Source organism: Sus scrofa, chromosome 7 (assembly GCF_054392235.1).
Source record: "Sus scrofa isolate SSC_HxYL_T2T_F1_AM1 chromosome 7, Sscrofa_HxYL_maternal_Yorkshire_Landrace_v2.0, whole genome shotgun sequence".
NCBI lineage: Eukaryota > Metazoa > Chordata > Mammalia > Artiodactyla > Suidae > Sus > Sus scrofa.
This window is the reverse complement of record NC_139389.1, coordinates 255,721-275,861: the sequence shown is the minus strand read 5'-3', so window position 1 is coordinate 275,861 and position 20,141 is coordinate 255,721. Positions and strand designations below refer to the sequence as shown.

The following is a 20,141-nucleotide window of genomic DNA, read 5'->3' as shown; positions in this document are numbered from 1 at the left end:
TGTTTGTCTTCAGAAGGTTCTGGGGGAGGAGATCTAAAGGGCCTGGGGGGTCTGCCCCCTTCTGTCTCCACCGCAGGGTGCAGCCTGGGCAGGTGGCGGCCCGAGGTCCCCACACGGTGAGCTGACAGCTGCGCCCACCCCTCTGTTCTGCCGCAAGCCAGCCAGTAACCCCACTGCCCCTCAGCTCAGCCGGCAAGGCCCCGGGCTGCCATCTTCCTAAGTTGACCTTGGACCTCGAGACCCCACTGCCTCCTCGGAACCACAGCTTTGGTTTGGACTCTCCCAGGTTCAGCAGAGAGGACGGCTGCACACTGTCCTCCTGGCCCCTCCCCGCAGCCCCGTCCCACGCAGACGTTATTTCCCCACCTGGCAGAGTTTTTAAGCTTGGAGAGTGGGGAAAGTCTGTGGCTTGTTCAGAGCAGTAGAACTTCTGCCTCCAGCCCTGTTCTGGCTCCACACTCCAGCTGCACCTTCCCTCCTGAGGAGGAGCGCGTGGGGCAAGGAAATGGGTCAGACCAGAGGGGTGGCAGTACCCAAACGCGTGAGTGATTGCACTGAAAGGCCCTCTTCTCCTTCCTCGGTCTGAAACACGTCTTTCCTCCTGCGACCGCCTGCACTGGGGTGTCGAGCAGGGCTGGTGGCAGGGCAGCGTGTGCCCAGCTCGTCTCTCCCGGGCCAGCCGCGGCTGATGCGGGGTCATTGCACAGCGCGGCCAAGGTGTGAGGTTTACTGCCACGCGTGACCAAGACACCAGCAAGGGTGAAGGGCTGCATTCATTTTGGGATAAAGAACCTGGAGTTCCTGCTGTGGCATGTTGGGTTAAGGCTCCGACTGCAGTGGCTCAGCTTGCTGCGGAGGCCTGGGTTTAATCCTTGGCCTGACACAGTGGTTTAAAGCTGCGGCGGAGGTTGAAGCTGCAGCTCGCACTCAATCCCTGGCCCGGGAACTTCCGTGTACTGCAGGTGCGGCCATTTGAAAAAAAGTCTGCACCAAACTGTTATCAGACCCTAAGCAACAAACTCAGTAAAGTGATAAAAGCAGCGTTGTTGTTGAAGGCAGAATAGCTCAGCTGAGCGACTGTCAGTACAGGTCTCAAGAGAAAAGACTTAGAGTTCAGGTACTGGAGTGAAGGTTTCGTTTCAAAGAGTCAGAGAAACAAAATCCTGTCACTGAAAGGAGCCTCTGTCCCTGCAGGCTGGGGTCTCTGCCCCTTCCACCTGCTGCCACCAGGCTGCATCCCCACTGCCCGACAGGTGCCAGCCTACCCTGTGGTTCCCTGGTCACAGCCAATTAAAAAGATTCCTTTACATAAATGAGACTCAACTCCAGGTGAACTCTCGGCTCTCGCATAACTGCACGGTTTTTGATTCCAAGGTCTGTCTTCGGTTTGACAGCAGAAATGCATGGTATTGGATCGCATGTCTTACCCTGTGGGTGGACCCTCGTCCTGAGAGTGGGACGTCCTGCTGCGGCCGTGGGGATGCGGGGATGCTCTGGGCCAGGGCCTGCATCCCGCTCCCCCTGCCGCGGCCGTGCATGTCCGTCCTTCAGCCAAGGGCCTCGGGCTGGGTCGTGGGGCCGCAGACCTTGTCCAGGCGGCCGGGCTCCAGAGCCACAGTGTATGCTCCTAAGCGATTATTAGTTTGATTTCATTGCAGCCACTCCTGTTGGGGGGATAAAAAGCCTCCTAGAAAGTAGAAGCTGCTGCCGAGCTTTGCGAAGTGCTCTGCTCAGGTGTCGTCGCCCGGGTGAGCGGCACATTTGCATACACAGGGAGGTCTAGCTTCTCGTCACTTTCACTTTTCTAATTGCCGTTGCCTTCTAATGAAAACAGTTCTTTTCCTGCCAAAAGACAAAATTGAAACAAATGAATTTGAGTTCTGTTAATTTAATTAATTAAATGTATACCTTTGGGTCTGAAATTCAGCGTGTCACTTTGGGATGTTGACTCGGCGGTCCCACGTCGGGTTGTAGCGTAGTGAACAGACTGTTTATCGTGTCCAACTTTGAAACAGGAGAGGTTGTGAATCTCTTGCCCAAATTGAAATCTTCAAAGCCATTTGTGAAGTTTATGAAGGCCAAACTCTTATGAATGTAAATCTTTTCTTACAAACGGAAAAAATAAGCCATGAAATAACTTTGCTGTTATGTTCACTGCTGGTGATATTTTATTTTCTATTTTCATAGGAAGAGATTTCCTATTCATATTTAAAATGTAGAAGATGTTTCAGTTAAACACAAAAAGGATCCTGGAAAAAAATAGAAAACTTGTTAGAGGCAAGTTATTCCTGTACCACATAGGAAAATATCCTTTCCACCCAGGGCTTCATTTAAAAGTCCCCTGCGTGTCAAAAGTCATTTATCACTTTAGGAAAAGTCCTTCACTGAAGAAAGAGTGAATGAAAACACGACGACCTGGACCCAGAGCCCTGTCTCTGTTCCAGCACAAGCTGCTCTTGCTGCGGAACGTTCAGGTCTTTTACTCTTCTGCAGCGTTGGTACAGCTTCTGGTTGCCCTTTTTTTTTTTTTTTTAATAGGCTGTAGTTTTGATAATGTGCCTTCGCACTGTTTGAATATATAATTTACTTGAAAAAAAAAATACCCCAAAGTTCTTTCATGTAGTGTTTCAGTTTGACCAGAAAAAAGTACATTGTGGGATATTTATAGTATTTTTCGATCTATTTTTATCTGTAGACTAGGACTGGTAACTGATTTAGGGCATAGGGTTAAAAACAGGAAGTGTGGTTTCTAAAGTAGGTAGTATCTCCTGAGTTTCCAAGCTAGGTCTCTTATAGTACTGACTGGGTGTCATGCTTCAAAACAGCATGCGGAGGGCGCCTTGAGATGCGCCTGCGTTTGGAAGGTGCGGCAGGAGGTGCTCGGAGGAAGCTGGAGTCCCTGGTGCAGGTCTGGGTGGGCTGAAGGGCTGACCTGTGTGCCCTGCATTCTCTCTGCAGGGAATTAGAGTGGAGTTAGAGTGGACTTCCGTGGACCTTGGCATTGTGCTTAAACTTCTCCTCTAGTGCTCTAATGGAGAATGTTGTCGTCGTCGTTAGAGTTGACGAGCTGACACTGTGGCTGTTGTCAGTTACAGCGATTAGAGAATCCACGTTAGTGTACAAAGGCATGAAGAAGCAGGGTTTAATTCTGAATGGCGTTTTCAGTGACAGGTTGGCAGAATCGATCAAAACCCTCACCCTTTGACTCAGCACTTCCACTTCTAGAAGATACCTTGAGTGAGTTACTGCATGAACTAGAAGTGTGCATTGAGGCAGCATGTACTGAAAGGCAGCATAGCTGTCGAGCAGCAGGAGAATAAGTTCCAAATAAATAGAAGGAAATGAATAATAAAATGAGTAAATGAGAATAAGTAGGAGGACCGGTTATGATACATCCATTCCAGAATACTAGGCAGCCATTGCAAGTTCTAAGTGCTTCTAGGTCAGTATCGGCAAGTGTTTGGGATGCACTCTGGAGGGGAGCAGACAGGTTTCAAGAAAAGAATGTGTAGTGTCATCACAGTTTTTAGGAGCATATTTCTATTCACAGGAAAAGATCTGGAAGAAAACACACCAGACTAGGGAGGAGATAAAGGGGAAGCTTACTGGATTTTCTTTTGTTATTAGGAAAACTTAGGCTTCTGTTGTAATTCTCTTCAGTGAGCATTTAATTCTTTTCTAAGTAAATTAAGAATAAAGCCTCGACCAATTCAAAGTGTTCTCTGTTCTGTTCTTTAATGTGGACATTCTCTAGAGGGGCTGCCTAGCCATTTGTCCCAAGTCTTAATTACAGGAAGACTCAGGTCTGCCTGTGTAATACTTCTCAGTTGAATAGGCCTTTCCCCGTACTTCCAGGAAAACCTGACGGGTCGGTGAACAGCGGATTTCCAGCTGGGATTCACGTCCAGGCCCTCGCTGACTTGGGGGCTGTGGGAGGTGATGGGCGCCCCCCCCCCCCCCCAGCCCCCCGTGCCAGCTGCCCGTGTTTTCCTCACCCCGGGTGTGTCCGCACCGGTGTGGAAGCTCTGGGAGGGGGCTGGTTCTCACGGCCACTGCCTGCCCCCGGCACGTGGCGTGGCATCTGGGCGCAGGAGCAGCAGGCACTCGGCAAAGACCTGCAGTTGTTCCCTGCCTGATCAAATCAGGAAACCGCCGACAAACGCGGCAAGAAAAGAGGCTTCTTTTCCACGTTGATGTCTGAAAAACGAGGCCTTGGTTGTTGGCGAAGCTGTTCATTGGGGCCCCTTACGAGAAGCCCACCCTGCGAGGGCCCCGGGCTCCTGCCCAGAAGAGCCGGGCTCTTCTCTCGGTGGGGAATTTCCCCCGAGGCCACTGGGCCAACTGCTCAGTGACAGTCGGGGCTGACGCTGTGTGGGTGGGGACACTTTTTTGGTCAAATTTCATGACACATTCTTTTTTTTTTTTTTGGTCTTTTTTTTTTTTTTTTTGCCATTTCTTGGGCCGCTCCCGCGGCATATGGAGGTTCCCAGGCTAGGGGTCGAATTGGAGCTGTAGCCACCAGCCTACGCCAGAGCCACAGCAACGCAGGATCCGAGCCGCTTCTACGACCTACACACCATAGCTCACGGCAACGCCGGATCGTTAACCAACTGAGCAAGGGCAGGGACCAAACCCGCAACCTCATGATTCCTAGTCGGTTTCGTTAACCACTGCGCCACAACGGGAACTCCTCATGGCACATTCTGATTTCATATTCGGAGTCGAGGGAACGATATTGTTGTAAGGGCCTGAGAGCTGCTCCCGTTCCTGCGGGGACACCGTGGAAAGTCGTGGGGGCTCAGCCGAGCAGCCTTTGTGAACAGCACTCGCTTCTGCGTCACCGTGAAGTGGCCTCTCTCCCCTTGCCTTCCTCCGCTGTGCAGGTGCTTCCACAGCCGGCCCCTCCCCCGGTCCCAGAAAGTCATCCGGCCGCCGTCGGAGCCGAAACCAGGGCCGGCCCGCATACGGTTCACACATTTCTAACGAGCGAGCGGCTGCCCCGCGGCCAGCGTGGTGAGCCTTCCAGTTTCATGTTCGGTTATTCAGAGCCAGCTCTTCGCTTAAGGATGAGCTGGAAAAAATCGTATTTGGACAAGGGTCTGTTTCACCTCGGCGGGGTTCTGTTCTGCCATATGCTTTCTTTATTCCAGTTGTAGTTTTCAAGCGAATCCTGAAAAAAGGACCATCTTGGTTTTCTTACGTCCTGTGCGAAGCGAGCAGCGCTTTGGCGGGGTGTCTGCAGGCTCTGGAGCGGATCCTTTGGAACCTGCGTACACGCAGCTTCTCACGTGGCCGTGTCACGCAGGCATTCACTTTTCAGTCTGTCTAAGAGGGCTCAGTCCTAGGAGCTTAGAATTGAGCACAACTTACATGACCTCTGCCTTCCTACTTCTTATTCATACATATTCTGAGTATCTGCTCCAGTCCAGCCGTGTGGCGGGTCCGAGGCTGCAGAGAGGAGGTACCTGGGGCTGAGCCCTGTGCTTGTGGAGCTGACAGCCTGGCAGGGAGGTGGGGTGGACGAAGCAACGGCCGGCCACCAGGACGGGAGGGGCCTGAGTGCAGCCCCTGGACACACAGGGAGAGGCCCCACTCACTGGCCACCTGCTGTCCTCCCGGGGGTGCTGGTTTAATGAGCACTGTCTCTGGTTCATAGGCTGGCAGGCTGCAGTCAGGTCCGCACAGGAGCTCACTCAGGAAGACTTGATACCAGTAGCTGAGGATCTGCAGGGTGCCCCTGCTTCTGCCTGTGGCTCTCGCCTACCCCGCTCGTTCACTTAGGCTGTGGCGTAGATGTGACCTGGGCACCGGGGCGTCCTGCCATCACAGCCTGTGACATCCACCATTCTTCCCCAAACCAGTGCCAGGTGTGACCAGAGAGTCCCACTGGACTTCCGCTCCCTTCCGGCTCCCAGAGCACTCCGCCTGTGGGCGGTCCCTATGCCTGGCCTCACATGCACACTGGCCTTTCGCAGGTCACTGGGGCTGCTCGGGAGAGCACACCTGCAGGGGTAGCGGGGTGGCAGGTGCAATTAGATATGTGGCCCAGACTTCTGCACTGTGTGTTTCAGGAGGAGAAGTTGGTGTCTTTTTTTCAAGTCGCCATGCCTTTGACCTTTTTATTTATGTCTTTACTTAAGAAATGGCCCCTGAAATACGTGGACCGGAATCCTGACCCCAAGGGGCTCCTTTAGGGCAGGACCCCCTTTTGTCAGCACCCCCAGCAGCGCCCAGCACCGAGAGGCACCTGCGGGTGTGAGGAGAGGAAGGGGGTAGACACACAGCGTTCCTGTGAAAAGCTTGGCCGACAGAGCAGGGGTTGTCGTCCCGACACTGTGCGCAGTAGGTGGGGTCTAACAGGTGGACTGATTTGTCTTCCGGCTGCCCCTCTTGTGTGTCCATGAGCCAGAACTTAGATCCCGGGTCCTCTGACCGCACACCGAGTGTCCTTTCTGTCACCTCCATGAACTTGAAAGTCGTCCTCAGTGTTGATCCTGGCGGAGAGAGAACATGTCACTGAGATTAACTGAGAGTGGTCCCTTTGTCACAGTCACGGAGCCTTTGCAAATAGTCACCGAAACCAAATTCTGCGCCCGCCCCGGACACTTGACTGCAGTGGCATCCTTGGCTGCCTCCTGCCTGCCCCCCGAGGCCTCGACCTGATGATAGGACGTGCCAGCAGCTCATCCCAGGCCTTCCCGGGGCCGTGTGTCCTGGCGTTCCTGCCGCCAGCTCATTCGCCATCCGTGCCGCGAGGAGAAGCTCCGCTGTGGCAGGCTTCTCGGGCTGCGGGTCTGAAGGCGCCTCCGTCCTGCCACAGATTAGGGGCGACGTGTTAAAGCCAAAAACGAGGAAAACCCGCCTCAGGTGTCAGACACCCGGAAGTGCGGGTGTGGCCCCATGAGGCTCAGGCCAGTGACACCGGCCTGGCTCTCCTTGGAGGGAGGCAGCGAGGCCACAGGGATGGATCTTGGGTGCTGCATGTCCGCGAGCTGTCCAGCCTCAGGCCTCGGCCCGGCGCCCTGACCTTCACCACCCTCCCCTGGCCTCACTCTGCACAGTCCCCTTGAGGGACTTGAGTCCACAGCTGGCCTCCCAGGTCCAGCCATGCTGCTGGACCCAGCTTCCCGGCGCTGCTCCTGAGTTCCATGGAGACAGAGGCCTTCGGAGCCCCTCTGCTGGGTCCTTAGAGCCTCGTGCGCCCAGCACGGGCCTCTTTCCAGCAGCTGCATGTGTCCTGTGCGCCCGAGAACAGCAGCCGTCCGCACGGGTGCCATTTAAAAAGGAGAGCTGAGTGCAGAGGCCATGCCCCCCAGCCACCCCCAGGCCCTGGGGAGCAGCCTTCCTGGCCGTCAGCGCAGGTCGCGAACTTCACCTTCGCTGAGAATGACTCTCCCCTTCCTCCCAGATGAGACTCTGGCCTTGTAGCCATAGGTTTTCTCATTTACTCCCTCAGCAAAATAGAATTAACAGCCCCTGAGCCTTTGTATCCCAAAGAAATGTTTGTGAGCTGGGCTCCTTGGAAGAGAGACAGTGCACGTCCCTACCCAGCGCGGCGCACGGCTGACACGCTGGGAGAAGCCCCGGCGGAATTTTCCCTTCTTACAGCTCTGGGGGCCCCGTGGCAGGACAGCCTCGCTGCAGCTGCCAGGAGGTGCCCTCCACACCCCTTGAAGCGGAGGAAGCCAAAGTCACGGCTCCCAGGGATGTGCCGGGCTCGGGGCCCATGCCACCGGCCCTCAGGCCGGCGCCCTGCCGTCGTGTGTGCCCACCCCAGGGGGCGCCTTGGGCCCTGCCCTCCTGAAGTCATGGGCTTGTCATCTCTAACTTGCTTGGCAGAAGCAGGTGGTTTTTTCAGAAGTTTGCACTAGAATTTGACTTTTCCCTTTGGAAGTAAGACGCTATAGTAGACATTTTGTAAGCTTTGGTCAGTACCCTCCCCGGACCTCTGGTTTGTGTGTGTGCCTGTGTGTGTGAAGAAATGGAGGGTAGTTTTAAATTGTGCTTTGAAGCAGACTGATCAGCCGTGACAGGAGTGGAAAACAGGGAAAGAAAACTCCTAATTTAACCGTTTTCTACCTGCGCCAACACGGCCTTTGGGTTGGTTCTTGGAAGGAACGCCCGCGTCTCTCCTGGAAGCTCTCAGGCGAAGGCAGCAGCAGGGGGTCCCCACTAAATGCCTTTCTCGCCCCCGTCTGCTTGCAGGTGTCAGAAACTACCTAAAAGAAGCGCTGGTGAGCATCATTGCCGTGCATGCGGAGGTAAGCCGTCGTCGCCCGCTGCTCCCGAGAGGTGGGTGACTGGAGAACAGAAGGCGAGGCGGGGTCGTCGGGTGTTGGGTGGCCCTTTGCCCGTCAGAATGTACCTGGGTGTGTAAATGAGACGGGACTCTGCTCTCCGTGCACGCTCGTGTGCACTTGAACCATGAGTCTCTGTCTCAAGTCGGGTATGCTTTTCCTCGTAGTTAAAACTAAACATGTTAACATTTGAAAGGTAAAGAGAAGGGAGATTGGAAGGACGCTTTTCTCTGACTGCGAAAGTCCGTCGCCCACTTTTGAAGCAGCCCTAAGCCACGAGTCATGCTCACGCGGCCGCACGGCGTGTTAGACGGGCAGGGGGCGACAGGTGTGAGGAAGCAGTGCTGGCACCCTTTCGTTCGGTGCCCGTGGACGTCGGCACTGCCTGCCAGTCACACCCCGCCTGCCCTCTCATGCAGCACGGTCATCCAGCTTTGCGTTAGCGTCCCTGGTGGCCCCTGTGACTGCCTTGGCAGTTCCACAGTCGTGGGCCTCTGGGTCGGCTCCGCCCGTGGGCTGCTGTGCACCAGATGACCTGGGCCCTGCAAAGAAGTTGTTGGTGGAAGATTCTGTTCCAGTGGCCACTGCCCGAGAGCCTTCCGAGGGTCCACAGTGGGGCGGGTGCATCAGGACTATTGGTTTCTGCCAGGCTCCTGTCCCCACGGCCGGTTCCCAGGGTGAGCTGGAAAGACACGGCGAGGAAGCCAAGACAGAGCACAGAGGAGGAGGGGGAGAGCTCCCGCTTCCTGATCTGGCTCTGAAGCAGCTGGAGCAGGAGGAGGAGGGAGTATGCTCTTCATTCTTCGGGAGGCGCAGCACGTGCATTTCTCCAGAAAATAAAGTTTTCAGATGATTTAATTCCAGCAGGAATGTCTCACATACACTTTTATGATGTGACGTATTTTCAACTGCGATTTTATCAAAGACACAGAAAAGTGATTTTTGTGAGGCCGGCTTCCACTAAAGTTAGAGCGTGACGTTAAATCATCCGTCAGTAAAAACATTTCTCGGAGTTCCCGTCGTGGCGCAGTGGTTAACGAATCCGACTAGGAACCATGAGGTAGCAGGTTCGGTCCCTGCCCTTGCTCAGTGGGTTAACGATCCGGCGTTGCCGTGAGCTGTGGTGTAGGTTGCAGACGCGGCTCGGATCCCGCGTTGCTGTGGCTCTGGCGTAGGCCGGTGGCTACAGCTCCGATTCGACCCCTAGCCTGGGAACCTCCATATGCCGCGGGAGCGGCCCAAGAAATAGCAACAACAACAACAAAAAGACAAAAGACAAAAAAAAAAAAACAAAAAAAAAAACCATTTCTGCAGGGGACGGGCAGGCGCTGTCAGAGGAGCTGCAGCATGTGGCCTGGTAGGGAGACGGTGGTTCCGACAGACGCAGCTCTGCTGAAGGGCCATCGCCGATAACCATGGCGTTGTTTAAGTATGAGGCTTTGCAGGTCCCTTTTTTTTTTTTTTTTTTTTTTGTCTTTTTTTGCCATTTCTTAGGCCGCTCCCGTGGGATATGGAGGTTCCCAGGCTGGGGGTCTAATCGGAGCTGTAGCTGCCAGCCTGCGCCAGAGCCACAGCAACATGGGATCCGAGCCACGTCTACGACCTACACCACAGCTCACGGCAACACCGGGTCCTCAACCCACTGAGCAAGGCCAGGGGTCGAACCCGCAACCTCATGGTTCCTAGTTGGATTCGTTAACCACTGAGCCATGACAGGAACTTCTGCAAGTCCCTTTTTAATATGTCCCAGTGACTGAAAGTAGAGGTTACTCTTTGCTGTTCCTGCATGGTCCCCAAATTTTCTTGAGCACTCAGGTTGTGTTTGGGGTGACCCAGAGGTTTGATCCTGGCGACTCAGCCTGAAAAATAGAAAAGCTAAAAAGAAAGTTAACTTACAAATCAATATAGTAATATGTTTCCGTAAATGTCTAAATATAGTAACTCCTAGTTTGAAAATACCACAATTCAAAGCTTAAAAATAATGTTTATATGTTAAATGAAAGGAAACATTTAATTCAACAGTTAGTGAAGTTGGGAACTTTGTTGTCCCATGCGGAAGAGTGTCCCCAGGCTGAAGTAGCATCTGCTTTGATCGAAGGAGAGTGTGACCCAGTATATTTTTATTTCTATGTTGTCCTCTTTAGAAATCGTATTTCTTCCTGTGAAAAGGGAAAGAGGAAAAAGAAATCTCTGAAACTCTTTCAGTGTGTCCCCACCAACGACACCTTTCAAAGTCACACTTGCCAGTGTGTCTAAGAGGGTTGTTTCTGTCCGGAATCAGTTAATGCCGCTTGGGTGTAAGCCCCTATCTTCCTTTCGTTCCTAATTCTGACCCTGTAGAGACACGGCCGAGCAGACCTGTGAGTGGCTTTGTTTGCAGCATCGCTTTCTTCTAACGCAGTCAAGTCCAGGAACGCCCCGTGACGCCTCCCTCCTTGTGCCGACCCTTCCCGCAGGTGTTCGCTGTCTGCAAAGGCCTGGTGCCTCGCGTGCTGTCCAGGGTGGTGGAGGCGGTTTCTGAGGAGCTGAGTCGGCTGATGCAGTGCGTCTCGTCCTTCAGCAGAAACGGAGCGCTGCAGGTACCCGGCCCCCCGCTCTGTGCTGATGACCCCGTTGCCGAAAGCCCGGGGCTGTGTTTCGGTCGTCAGTCTTGGAAGGCACAGCCAGGGTTTGTGCTTGTTGGTGGGTCTTCTGGCCGGAGACCCACATCGTTTCTCGGGTGGGCTGTATCCACCGTGGTGACAGTCCCACAGTTCTTGTCCTCCTAGTGCAGAGCGAGACCTTAGTGACGCTTGTGAAATTGAATGCAGATTCCTCCTGAAGTTCTGAGATTTTCTTTTACAGTTGTCTTCACTACATTGGAATTTCTGAAGCATCGGTGCATAGAAATGACCAATAACTATCTCTTTCTACTGATACGCTATTTATTTATGTTGTATTTATTTAAATTACATAATTACAATGCAAACATAACTTCTGTAAGTCAGATTTATTCTCTTTTTTTTTTTTTTTTTGCTGCAATATGCAGCAGCTTGATGTGGGATCTTGGTTCCCAGACCAGGGTTTGAACCTGGGCTGCAGCCGGGAACGTGCCACGTCCTCAGCACTAGGCCACCAGGGAGCTCCCAAACCAGATGGTTCATGGTCTGTGCATAAGCACTTGGGGGGAGCCAAGGCGTGCAGGCGAGTGGGAGAGGGACCTCCCACCTGTGGGCTCCCGTGACCTAGGGCGCTGGGAGAGGGTTTTTTTTAAAAGCACTAGAAGTTGTGCTTCCGGTTCAGAGCGGAGGACCTACTATCAGGCCAGCCTCTGCAGATGACAACTCTCATCCTGAATAATAATAAAAGTAGAAAGTGTAAGAACAAAACCCTGAAGACTCTGGAGAGTGGATGTTCGCGGGTGTCTCTGGAAGAGATGGCGCTTGGATGAATTCCTCGCGTTCTGCGGCTGTCATGGCCTGAATGCAGGCCCCGTGCGCCCCTCCCTCCCGCCACCCCGGGCCTGCTGTCTCTCAGCTTAGAAGGATAGGCTCGGGGCAGCCATAGCTACAGGAAGGCAAGGGAGCAGAGAGAACGCTGGTCACAGATTCTGTGTCTCCCCAGAATGTCCACTTGGTCGGAACTGAGATGCTGCCCAAGTGCCAGGGGTTTTCAGCTTGAGTCCAGATGAGTTCATTGCTTGCTAAGTGAAGCAGTCAGCACTCCTCAGAGACACATGACGGCATCCAGAGCCTTCTCAACATAACATTCACCGTGTCCAGGGTGCAGTCCACAAGCAAAACAAAGCCGGAAAACATGGCCCATTCCCAATAGAAAAGACAGTCCACTGAGCCCAGCCTCGAGATGACTCAGCTGGTAGCATCCAGACAAGGCCTGGGAAGCAGCCGCGTCCAGCGGTGTCAAGGGGACTGTGCTCCTGATGCGTGGACAGCGGGGAAGCTCAGCAGAACAGCAGGAACCCGCAGAGGACCTGACAGAAGTTCTGGAATAGAACGGGGAGGCACATCCGTGTCTTAAATCTGCCTGACGGAGCGACAGCAGAAGAGAGAGGACGGAAGGTGAAGTCAGAGAGTGTGTAGGCCCCGGCAGTGACTCCAGCGCCCAGAACAGCAAGAGCGACTGGGAGAAACCAACAGGCTCCTAGGGGCCTTGGGACATGGGCGGAAGCCCAGCATCCACGTGGTTTGGTTCCCGTGAGCCCGGGAAGGAAGGTCCACGTCACCGGAGCCGCGAGACGTGAAGACCACATGGTGGCGACGCCCCTCACGGGCAGCGGGACGGGAAAGCTGAGACTGCAAACCCAAGCGCTGCCGCCAGGCTCCCCCGAGTCCTGCGTGTGAAGCTTCTGCCGAAACGCCGCGGGTGGGAGGGAGCAGGCGCAGGTGTGCCCCTGGAGAGCTGGTGAGGGGTCCCTAACCGGAACTTCCTGCCGGTCCCCGTGGTGCTGCCGAAGGAGATCAGAACCGGGAGTCGCGAGGGGGCCGAGTAACTGAGAGGCGGTCAGAGCAGCCCCGCCGGCCCGGGTGGCCTCGGACTCGCAGCAGAGGCTGCTCCCGCTCAGCCGCAGGAAGAGGGCCCGGGATCAGCTGCAGGCTCGGCCCGGTGCCTGCTGCCGCCGGGAGACGGGCTGGCAGTTCGTTCTGAAAGAGTTCTCCGCCACCGCTGGGGACGCCTGTGTGCCACTCCCTTCTAAGCAGGTGACTCTGAGAGGACTGGCACGGGGGCCCCACGCCGGCTTCAGGCCCTGGCCGGAAGGGGCACAGACTCGAGTGTCGCAGCTTTTGTAATTGGCACCATTCAAGGTCAATTGAAGCACCATCACTTTGAATAACGTTTCTGGTAAAGATTCGTTTTCCAGTGATTTAACCCTTCTCCTGAAGTATTCCGCTGGAAGTTCTACCTTAGGTTTTCTCTTTGGCCTTTTCCCTGTGGGTCTGTATTTATTTATCTATGCTCGAATATAAGCAGTAGGGACGCATTGTTCTGGGTGTATGCTTTCTAGTTACAGACTATTTTTCAGTGCTGAAAAATGAAACCAAACAATTGCTTTCCAAACTGAAAGTTTGTCTCTGAGGTAAGTCACCTTTTATCTCAACTGGTTAATTGGACAACTGGCCATGTCTTTCATGGTTGTTTGTGTTTCGTGCCCTCGTGGAGGTGAGGGCCGTTCCTTCCCAGGCCCAGGAGTGCACTGTGTTCTGGGGGGGTGGGGGGCGGGGGCCATCAGAGGCCCCTGACGCTCAAAGGATCCCGAGCTGTGGCAGGTCACCTCTCAGCCTTGCCAGGAAGTGTAAGCTTAGGTTAGCTTGCTTTTTCTTAAGTTTCACACAGATAAGATTCATACACTATGAACCGTATACCATGCAGTGTGTCTACAAGGCAAAAAAGTTCACAATTCAGTGATTTTTTTTTTTTCCCTGCTCTGTTCACAGAGTTGTGCAGTCAGCCCATCACCACATTGGTTCTAGAAAGCCTGTGGTCACTGTCCACTCCCTCCTAGCCCCCACCCCAGCCCCTGGCAAGCACCTGCCTGTCTGCTCTGTCTCTGTGCTTTGCCTAATCTGAAAATTTCATGTAAGTGGAATCATAGAAAATGGCTTCTTATGACCGGCTGCTTCCCCGAGCATAACGTTTGCAAGGTTTGTGCGTGTCGTCGTCTGTGTCATGCCTTTTTCTGGCTGAGTGACAGTCCGTTGTGTGGATAGGCCACATTTCATTTGTCATTTCATCGTTTGGTGGACACTTGCGTTGACGCTTTCGGGCTGAGGTGAGGGACGGGGCTGTGAACCCTGGTGCCCAGGCTTCCTGTGGCCAGACGTCCCCCTCTCCGGGGCCCATACCTGGACCCGTGCTCGCTCCGCATGTCTCCTCTCCAGCTGTTGTCGGGGCAGCTGTAACCCTAAGAGCCCACTTTCTCCACATCCCCGCAAGCTTTGCGACTGTGTCTGGGTGGCCGTCCCCATGTGTGTGATGTGATGTCTCGTTCTGCGGGGTCGTCTCACTTTTGCGACGTTGATGTTCCGATTCTGGTGGCCGGTCTTCCCTTTTGTCTCCCGCTCTGCCTGGTCGTCTCTAGGAAGGCAGGCCCAGCCCAACCCTGCAGGAGTCACCCCTGTTTGCTGCTAAGTGTTTTATAGCTTTGTCACTTCCATCCAGGCCGGGACCTGTTGGGAGGTGGTTCTGGTCTGAGAAGGAGACCTGGCCTCAGCTCCCTGAGTGTGTTCACGAGGCTGGAAGTCAGCTAGTCAGACGTGCGGGGTTTATTTCAGGCCCTCAGGCCTGGTCCGCGTCCATCTGTGAGCCAGTGCCCTGCTCTTTTGGTTATTATAGCTTTGTGGTAAGTTTGGAAACCAGGAGGTCTGCGTGTTTTAACCATGCTGTTCCTTTTCCATGTTATCTGTCTATTTGGGATCAACTTGTCCAGTTTTGTTTTTAAAAGGAAGAGGGAGAACCAAAGGCGAGGCGCCAGCTATGACTTCAGTAGGCACCGCGTGGCCCCTGCAGAGCTCAGCCCCAAGGTCACCGTCGTGCCTGGAAGGGCCCGGGCGGAAGGTCCGCCCGAGGCAGCCGGAGGGAAGGTGCTGCTTAGGGCAGAGGCGGAGGGTGGCTGCACAGCCCTGCACAGTCTGGACCTTTCGGGGCAGGGCTGCCGGCCCCTCCTCCGCCGTCGGTCTTGGCTGGGAGACGGTCTTCAGTGAAACAAGGCGGCCCTCGCCCGCCTTCCTGTTCGATCCTCCACGCGGGTTCCCTGGGCTCACGCGACCCTTTCTCACCCCCAGGCCAGGCTTGAAATCTGCGCCCTGAGGGACATCCTGGCTGCTCACCTGACTCCCGAAAGCAGGTAAGGTGCTGCCTGCCCTCTCGCTCCGAGAGCCCTTTCCGTGAACCTGCCGTGCAGCCTGGCCAGTGCCGGCAGAGCTCACAGTCAACGCCAGGCTTGACTTAATGATGTGATGGTTTATATTTGATCCGTTTGTTGATAAAAAGCATTAACCTGCCAGAAGCCAAGGACTCCTAGGACAGCGTCTTTGTCGCATAGCATGAAGGAACAAAGGTTTCACATAATTTCATGTTGCTCATTCACGGAGGTAAATCTTCGTCTCCTAAAGGGTGGAACAGGGCGCCAAGTACTTATATTCTAAAGGGGAAAATCAGACTCGAGCCAGTCTGTTCACAGCAGCCTCAGGAGGACGGTTCAGGCATTGTAAATACTGGCAGAAGAGGAAGCCTTGTGGTTTCTCTGCAGAATTTTGTAGTGGAAATTCGATGACCATTTTTAGCTGTTTTGAATGAAAGTCAGGATTTCCTATCATTGAAACATCATTTGGTGACTGAAACAGCGCTAACTTGCAGAAAATTGTTTACTCCTTGGGCAGCGGGGCCGGGGAAGTGTGGCTTGTGTTGTTCAGCCGCCGAGGAGCAAACAGGGAGATGTTTACGATCACCCGATCACCCGGGCTGCGCCTCCTCCTTGTCTCCAGCTTTGGGGGACTTGCCGCCACCGTCGGGTTACTGTCAGCAGGCCAGCCCGAGACCAGGCTGGCCTCTTGCCCGTCTTCCCACCTGCTGGCCGGGAGGCATCGGCCTGGTTCCTCACTGGCCTTTGACCTTGTCCTGGCTGCCCTGCCCTGCCCCGCGCCGGCGCTGCGCCCTTCCAGCCCGGCCGCCGGGTCTGTGGCAGGGAGACGACGCTTTCCAGGCCAGGATTGGGGCCGCGAATTGAGCTGGTGCCAGGGCACCTTCTCACCTGTCGGGTGTGTCTGTGTCCGCGTCGTGCCGGTCGCCACGTGAAAAGGGAGGAGCGGCCGCCCGCTTCTCTTCACTGAGTGAGGAGGGTTGCAGCACACAGGCTCCCAGGGACGGGCTCCCCAGCTGCAGCCTGTCCCCGCAGCCACCCCACCAGGAGCGGCCGAGGCCTCTGGTGCCAGGTTCGGGGCCCGCCTTCGCTGTCTCTCTGGTGCTGCTGTGACCCCGGCCCTGGTTTGAGAAATACTGGTCACTGATGCTGGTGTTTCTACAGGACCAGACAAAGGCCTCCCGAGGTCGAAAGAGGTACCAGGTAACTCTTCTGGTACTTCCTACTTTAAAAGCTAAACATGGTGTTTTCTGCCTTTTCTGTGTTCCATGAAATGATACCAGATTTCATAGTATGGATTTTATATATGTACAAATATATCCCCATTGGACAGATTTTAAATGTGACAACAGCTAAACCCTTTAAAGACCTGCTCAGTTATTGTACGAGGTGGGCTCTTCACCAGGCCCTGCCCTGTCACTTCTGGGAATGTCCCCCTTGGTGTCGTTTTGCACAGGACTGTCCTTACTGCCACTTGGTCTCCTTCCTTTTTTACAGTTGTTTTAAAATATAGTTCGGTTTTGTTTTGAAAGTAAAGCCCTTTTTAAATTTAGCGTGTTTGCGCTTACTTTCACCTGCTGGAAGCAGCATCCTTGTGTGAGAGTCAGTCTCTCCTTGGCTTTTCAAGTTGTGTTCCGTGTCCTTGCTGCATTTTCTGATCCTGCAAACCCTCACTTTCGCTTGCACTTTCACTTTTCCTCCTGCGCCCACACGCCGCCCTGGCCCGTGTGTTGCTCTGTATTTTGCCTGGTGCTCGGCTCCCTGGGGCTGGCCTCATGACGCTGTCTGTGTTCCAGGTCCAGTTTCAAGCAGGCCCTGGAAGCCCTGCCCCAGCTCTCGAGTGGAGCCGAGAGAACGTAAGTTCCCCTTGCTGCTCCCAAGAGCCAGGCGGACGCGCTGCCCCGGGGTTTCGTCACCTGCACCTGCCCTTCGCACGTGGGGATGGGATGCAGAAGAGACGCACCTGGCAGCTTACGCCTCCCTTGTGTTAGCTCGTCGCCCAAGTGACAGGATGAGGGGAAACCTGGGTTTGTGATCATTTACAAATTAGTTCTTTTCTTGTGTCTGTACCAGGCACTTAAGCTTTCATAAGAAAGTGTATTTTGACTCAGTTAAACTATACAATGACCTTAAAAATTGTTGAGCCGTGCCTGCAGCAGGTGGGTGTTCCCGGGGCAGGGATTGAACTTGGGCCGCAGCCATGGCAACGCCGGATCCTTAACCCTGTCTTGAAATCCTGTCTTCAGGTTTTAGGAAGATAGTACTTGATGGAGAAGGGAGGACCAGGGCTGTTTTCCTTCAGGCAGGTTGGCAGTGTGCACTCTGCTGTGTCACGTGGACTGTTAAGAGGGCGTTTGTACCTAGGAAGTTACCTGGGATTCACTAGTGCTGTGTTACTGGTCTCAGCCTGACCGTAAACTCTGCTACTCACGTAACAGGAAATTCCGACCAGACGAAAATCTAGGCCCGGCCCGTGTCGTCAGAGCCGGTCTCCCCTCACCTGCGGCGGCAGAAACTGGGGGCCTGGCTTCTTCCCCCGCCAGCAGGCCCCCACCGTGGCCCATCGTCTGCACTGTCTCTGCCCTTCTCACAGACCCTCGGGCACAGGGCACACATGGGGCCGGGCTGCTAGGAAGACCGTCCCGCGGGGACGTGGCCAGGGCCCGGGAGGAGGACGCGGCCTTGCCTGCTCCTCGCTGGCCTGGGGACAGCCCCGCCCTCCCTCCCACCTCTTCTCTCACTGACTCCATGGTTCATTAACATAAACGTGCTAGAAGATTGAGATGCTCTTGCTGCTACCCTGTGGAATGTGGCTCGGAAGACTAGTGCTTCTCAGCGGCAAAGGCCAGGACGGGGTCAAGGCTAGGCAGGGTCATGTGGTCCCTGACCCCACTACCGGGAGGCTCTTTCCTTGGTTGCTTCATCTGAACCAGGTGAACCGGAGGCCTGGAGGTGTGGGTGTCACCATGTGACATCCAGGTGAGAGGCCCTGAGGGGTGGGTGTCACTGTGCACCATCCACGTAGCTGCAGATGCGGCTCTGGAGACAGGCGGAGTGACTGTGGGAACAGACCTGATTCTGCTGGTGCCTCTTTCACCCTCCAGCTCATCTCACCAGTGTTCGTTAAAGGCAGAAAAACGCAGAACAAGAGGGACGGGAAATAGACCAGCAGTTGCCTGGGGTGGAGGGAGGGCAAAGGTGAACCAGGGGCACTTGGAGGGGGCAGGGCTGCCGGGTCCCACGTGGGATGCAGACGGGCAGGACGCGCAGGTGCCAGTCTGTGTCGGGGAGGGCTGGGGAGGGCGGGAGCAGTTTATACCAACACAGGCCTGCATCCGCAAGGGCGTGCTCCTCTGACGGGCCTCTTTGGTGGACCTGTTTCTGCCGCGGAATCTGGAACCCACAGGTCAAGGAGAGAAGCTTCCGGGCAGGGTGGGGGCCTCGCAAGTCCTGCTGTCCCCCCCCCCTCCCCATCCCAGCCCTGGGCTGGTCAGTGGTCTCCCCACAGGCTGCTGGAAGAACTGCTGAACCGGGTCAAAGGCAGCATGCACCTGCAGCTGGCCTGCTTCCAGGCTGCCCCACCGCCTGCTGTGAAGACCTAGGCGTGCCCCCCTGCTGTGCCTGCCCGCGCCCCCAGGTTTGCAATCTCACTCTCTTCTTTCCCTTAGTTGGTAGCTTAGAAAGATGGTGGCATGTGTTTTATTCCAACCAAATGCCTTATTTAAAATGCCCAAGCAGATTGGCTTTGTCATTTTTATCACATTGGGCCCCATGTGACTTTAAAATACCTTTTAAAAACATAGAGAGGGAGAGATTTTTTTTCTCAGCCAGATGCCATGTGGTGGAAGCAGCAGAAAGGGGGCCAGCTCCGAACGTGCCCTGAGCAGCTTCCAGGACGCTCAGGAGACTGAGGAGCGATTTAGAAAGTTCGGTTTAAATGTCTGTCACCGTAACCTTTGCAGCTGTGCTTAAAGCTTCCTTTCATACAAGTGAACAGTCGGTTTTAAGAAAACCGCGTGGTCTGCACAGCGTTCCCTTTGGGGCAGGTGCTTCGTGCTCCAGACCTCCAGGAGGTAACGTTGCAGCCTGGTTTTTCTGTTCGCAGTGCTCGAGACGCCAGGCTTCTGTGTGACTCGCTCTGAGCCTGCCGCGTGCCTCCCAGGTGCCCACACCTTCCCCCCGCACCTCCAGCCCCTGCGGGAGCTTCGCTCCTGCGCAGCTTCACGGGCGCTGCACGGACTCTGTGGACGAGGATGGAGTCAGCTTCCCAGACTAACTTCATCAGAAGACTGAGTCAGAGTTTGAGATCTCTCCGCGGATGCCACGGAATCCCCTTTACCGCACTGGTGTCAGTGTCTGTGCTAACACCAGGGACTTCCGAGCCCAGCGTGGCGTGTGCGGTGTCCGCCTTTGAAAGAAGTCACTATGGGGTTTGTTCGTTTGGTAGCATCTGGAAGGGGAGGTTTCCTCTGCAGATGTGCTGACTAAAGCCTGTTAACTCTACGGAACGTTGTCTCATCCAAGCATGTTAACCGCGTTTGTAGCACAGCTCTGAACTAAGTTACAAAACTGCAGTCCCGAATGTTCGTTATCTGAAATGTCTAATTCAGAGCCTTCAGCCAATAAAGAATGTGTCTTTCATATGAGGTGTAACTCGACATTTTGTCCTTACGCGGCTTCAGCTCAGCGTTTTCATTAGCTATGTCCCTTTTCATACGTCTAGTTTTGACACTCAGATACTTAAGTTGGGTTTACCTGACGTTGTCTAATCGTCGGAAAGCAGTGTCAGGTCCTGCTCATCCCCTCCGTCACCTGCTCTGACTGTGACGCCCTGGGGACCAGGCGGGCCAGCCAGGCCTGATCAGGGAAGCACTCAGCAGGGGTGGAACACGTCAGCGAGACAGGCATCAGTAAGAGTTTCCGTGGCTCAGAATGGAAGGTAGTAGGTAAGCACCCCAAACCCAAAGGGAGCTCGAGGGGGGGCTTCC

At 54.6% G+C, this 20,141-nt stretch overlaps 1 protein-coding gene across 31 annotated transcripts in view; it reads left to right on the top strand.

Moving 5' to 3' along the window:
* Positions 1–19,794, top strand: part of EXOC2 (exocyst complex component 2) — a 146,032-nt gene extending 126,238 nt beyond the window's left edge. For 20 of the 31 annotated variants that reach the window (XM_084967179.1, XM_084967176.1, XM_084967193.1 and 17 more), the window contains 7 exons: positions 8,206–8,261; positions 10,754–10,876; positions 15,077–15,138; positions 16,318–16,356; positions 16,950–17,009; positions 18,662–18,790; positions 19,259–19,794. In XM_084967179.1, coding sequence (XP_084823305.1) covers positions 8,206–8,261; positions 10,754–10,876; positions 15,077–15,138; positions 16,318–16,356; positions 16,950–17,009; positions 18,662–18,755 — 434 coding nt within the window. In that variant the 3' untranslated portion in view covers positions 18,756–18,790; positions 19,259–19,794. The remainder of the gene's footprint in view (positions 1–8,205; positions 8,262–10,753; positions 10,877–15,076; positions 15,139–16,317; positions 16,357–16,949; positions 17,010–18,661; positions 18,791–19,258) is intronic. The other 11 variants (XM_084967181.1, XM_084967172.1, XM_003128146.6 and 8 more) reach the window with 1 other exon arrangement.
* Positions 19,795–20,141: the final 347 nt, after the last annotated feature.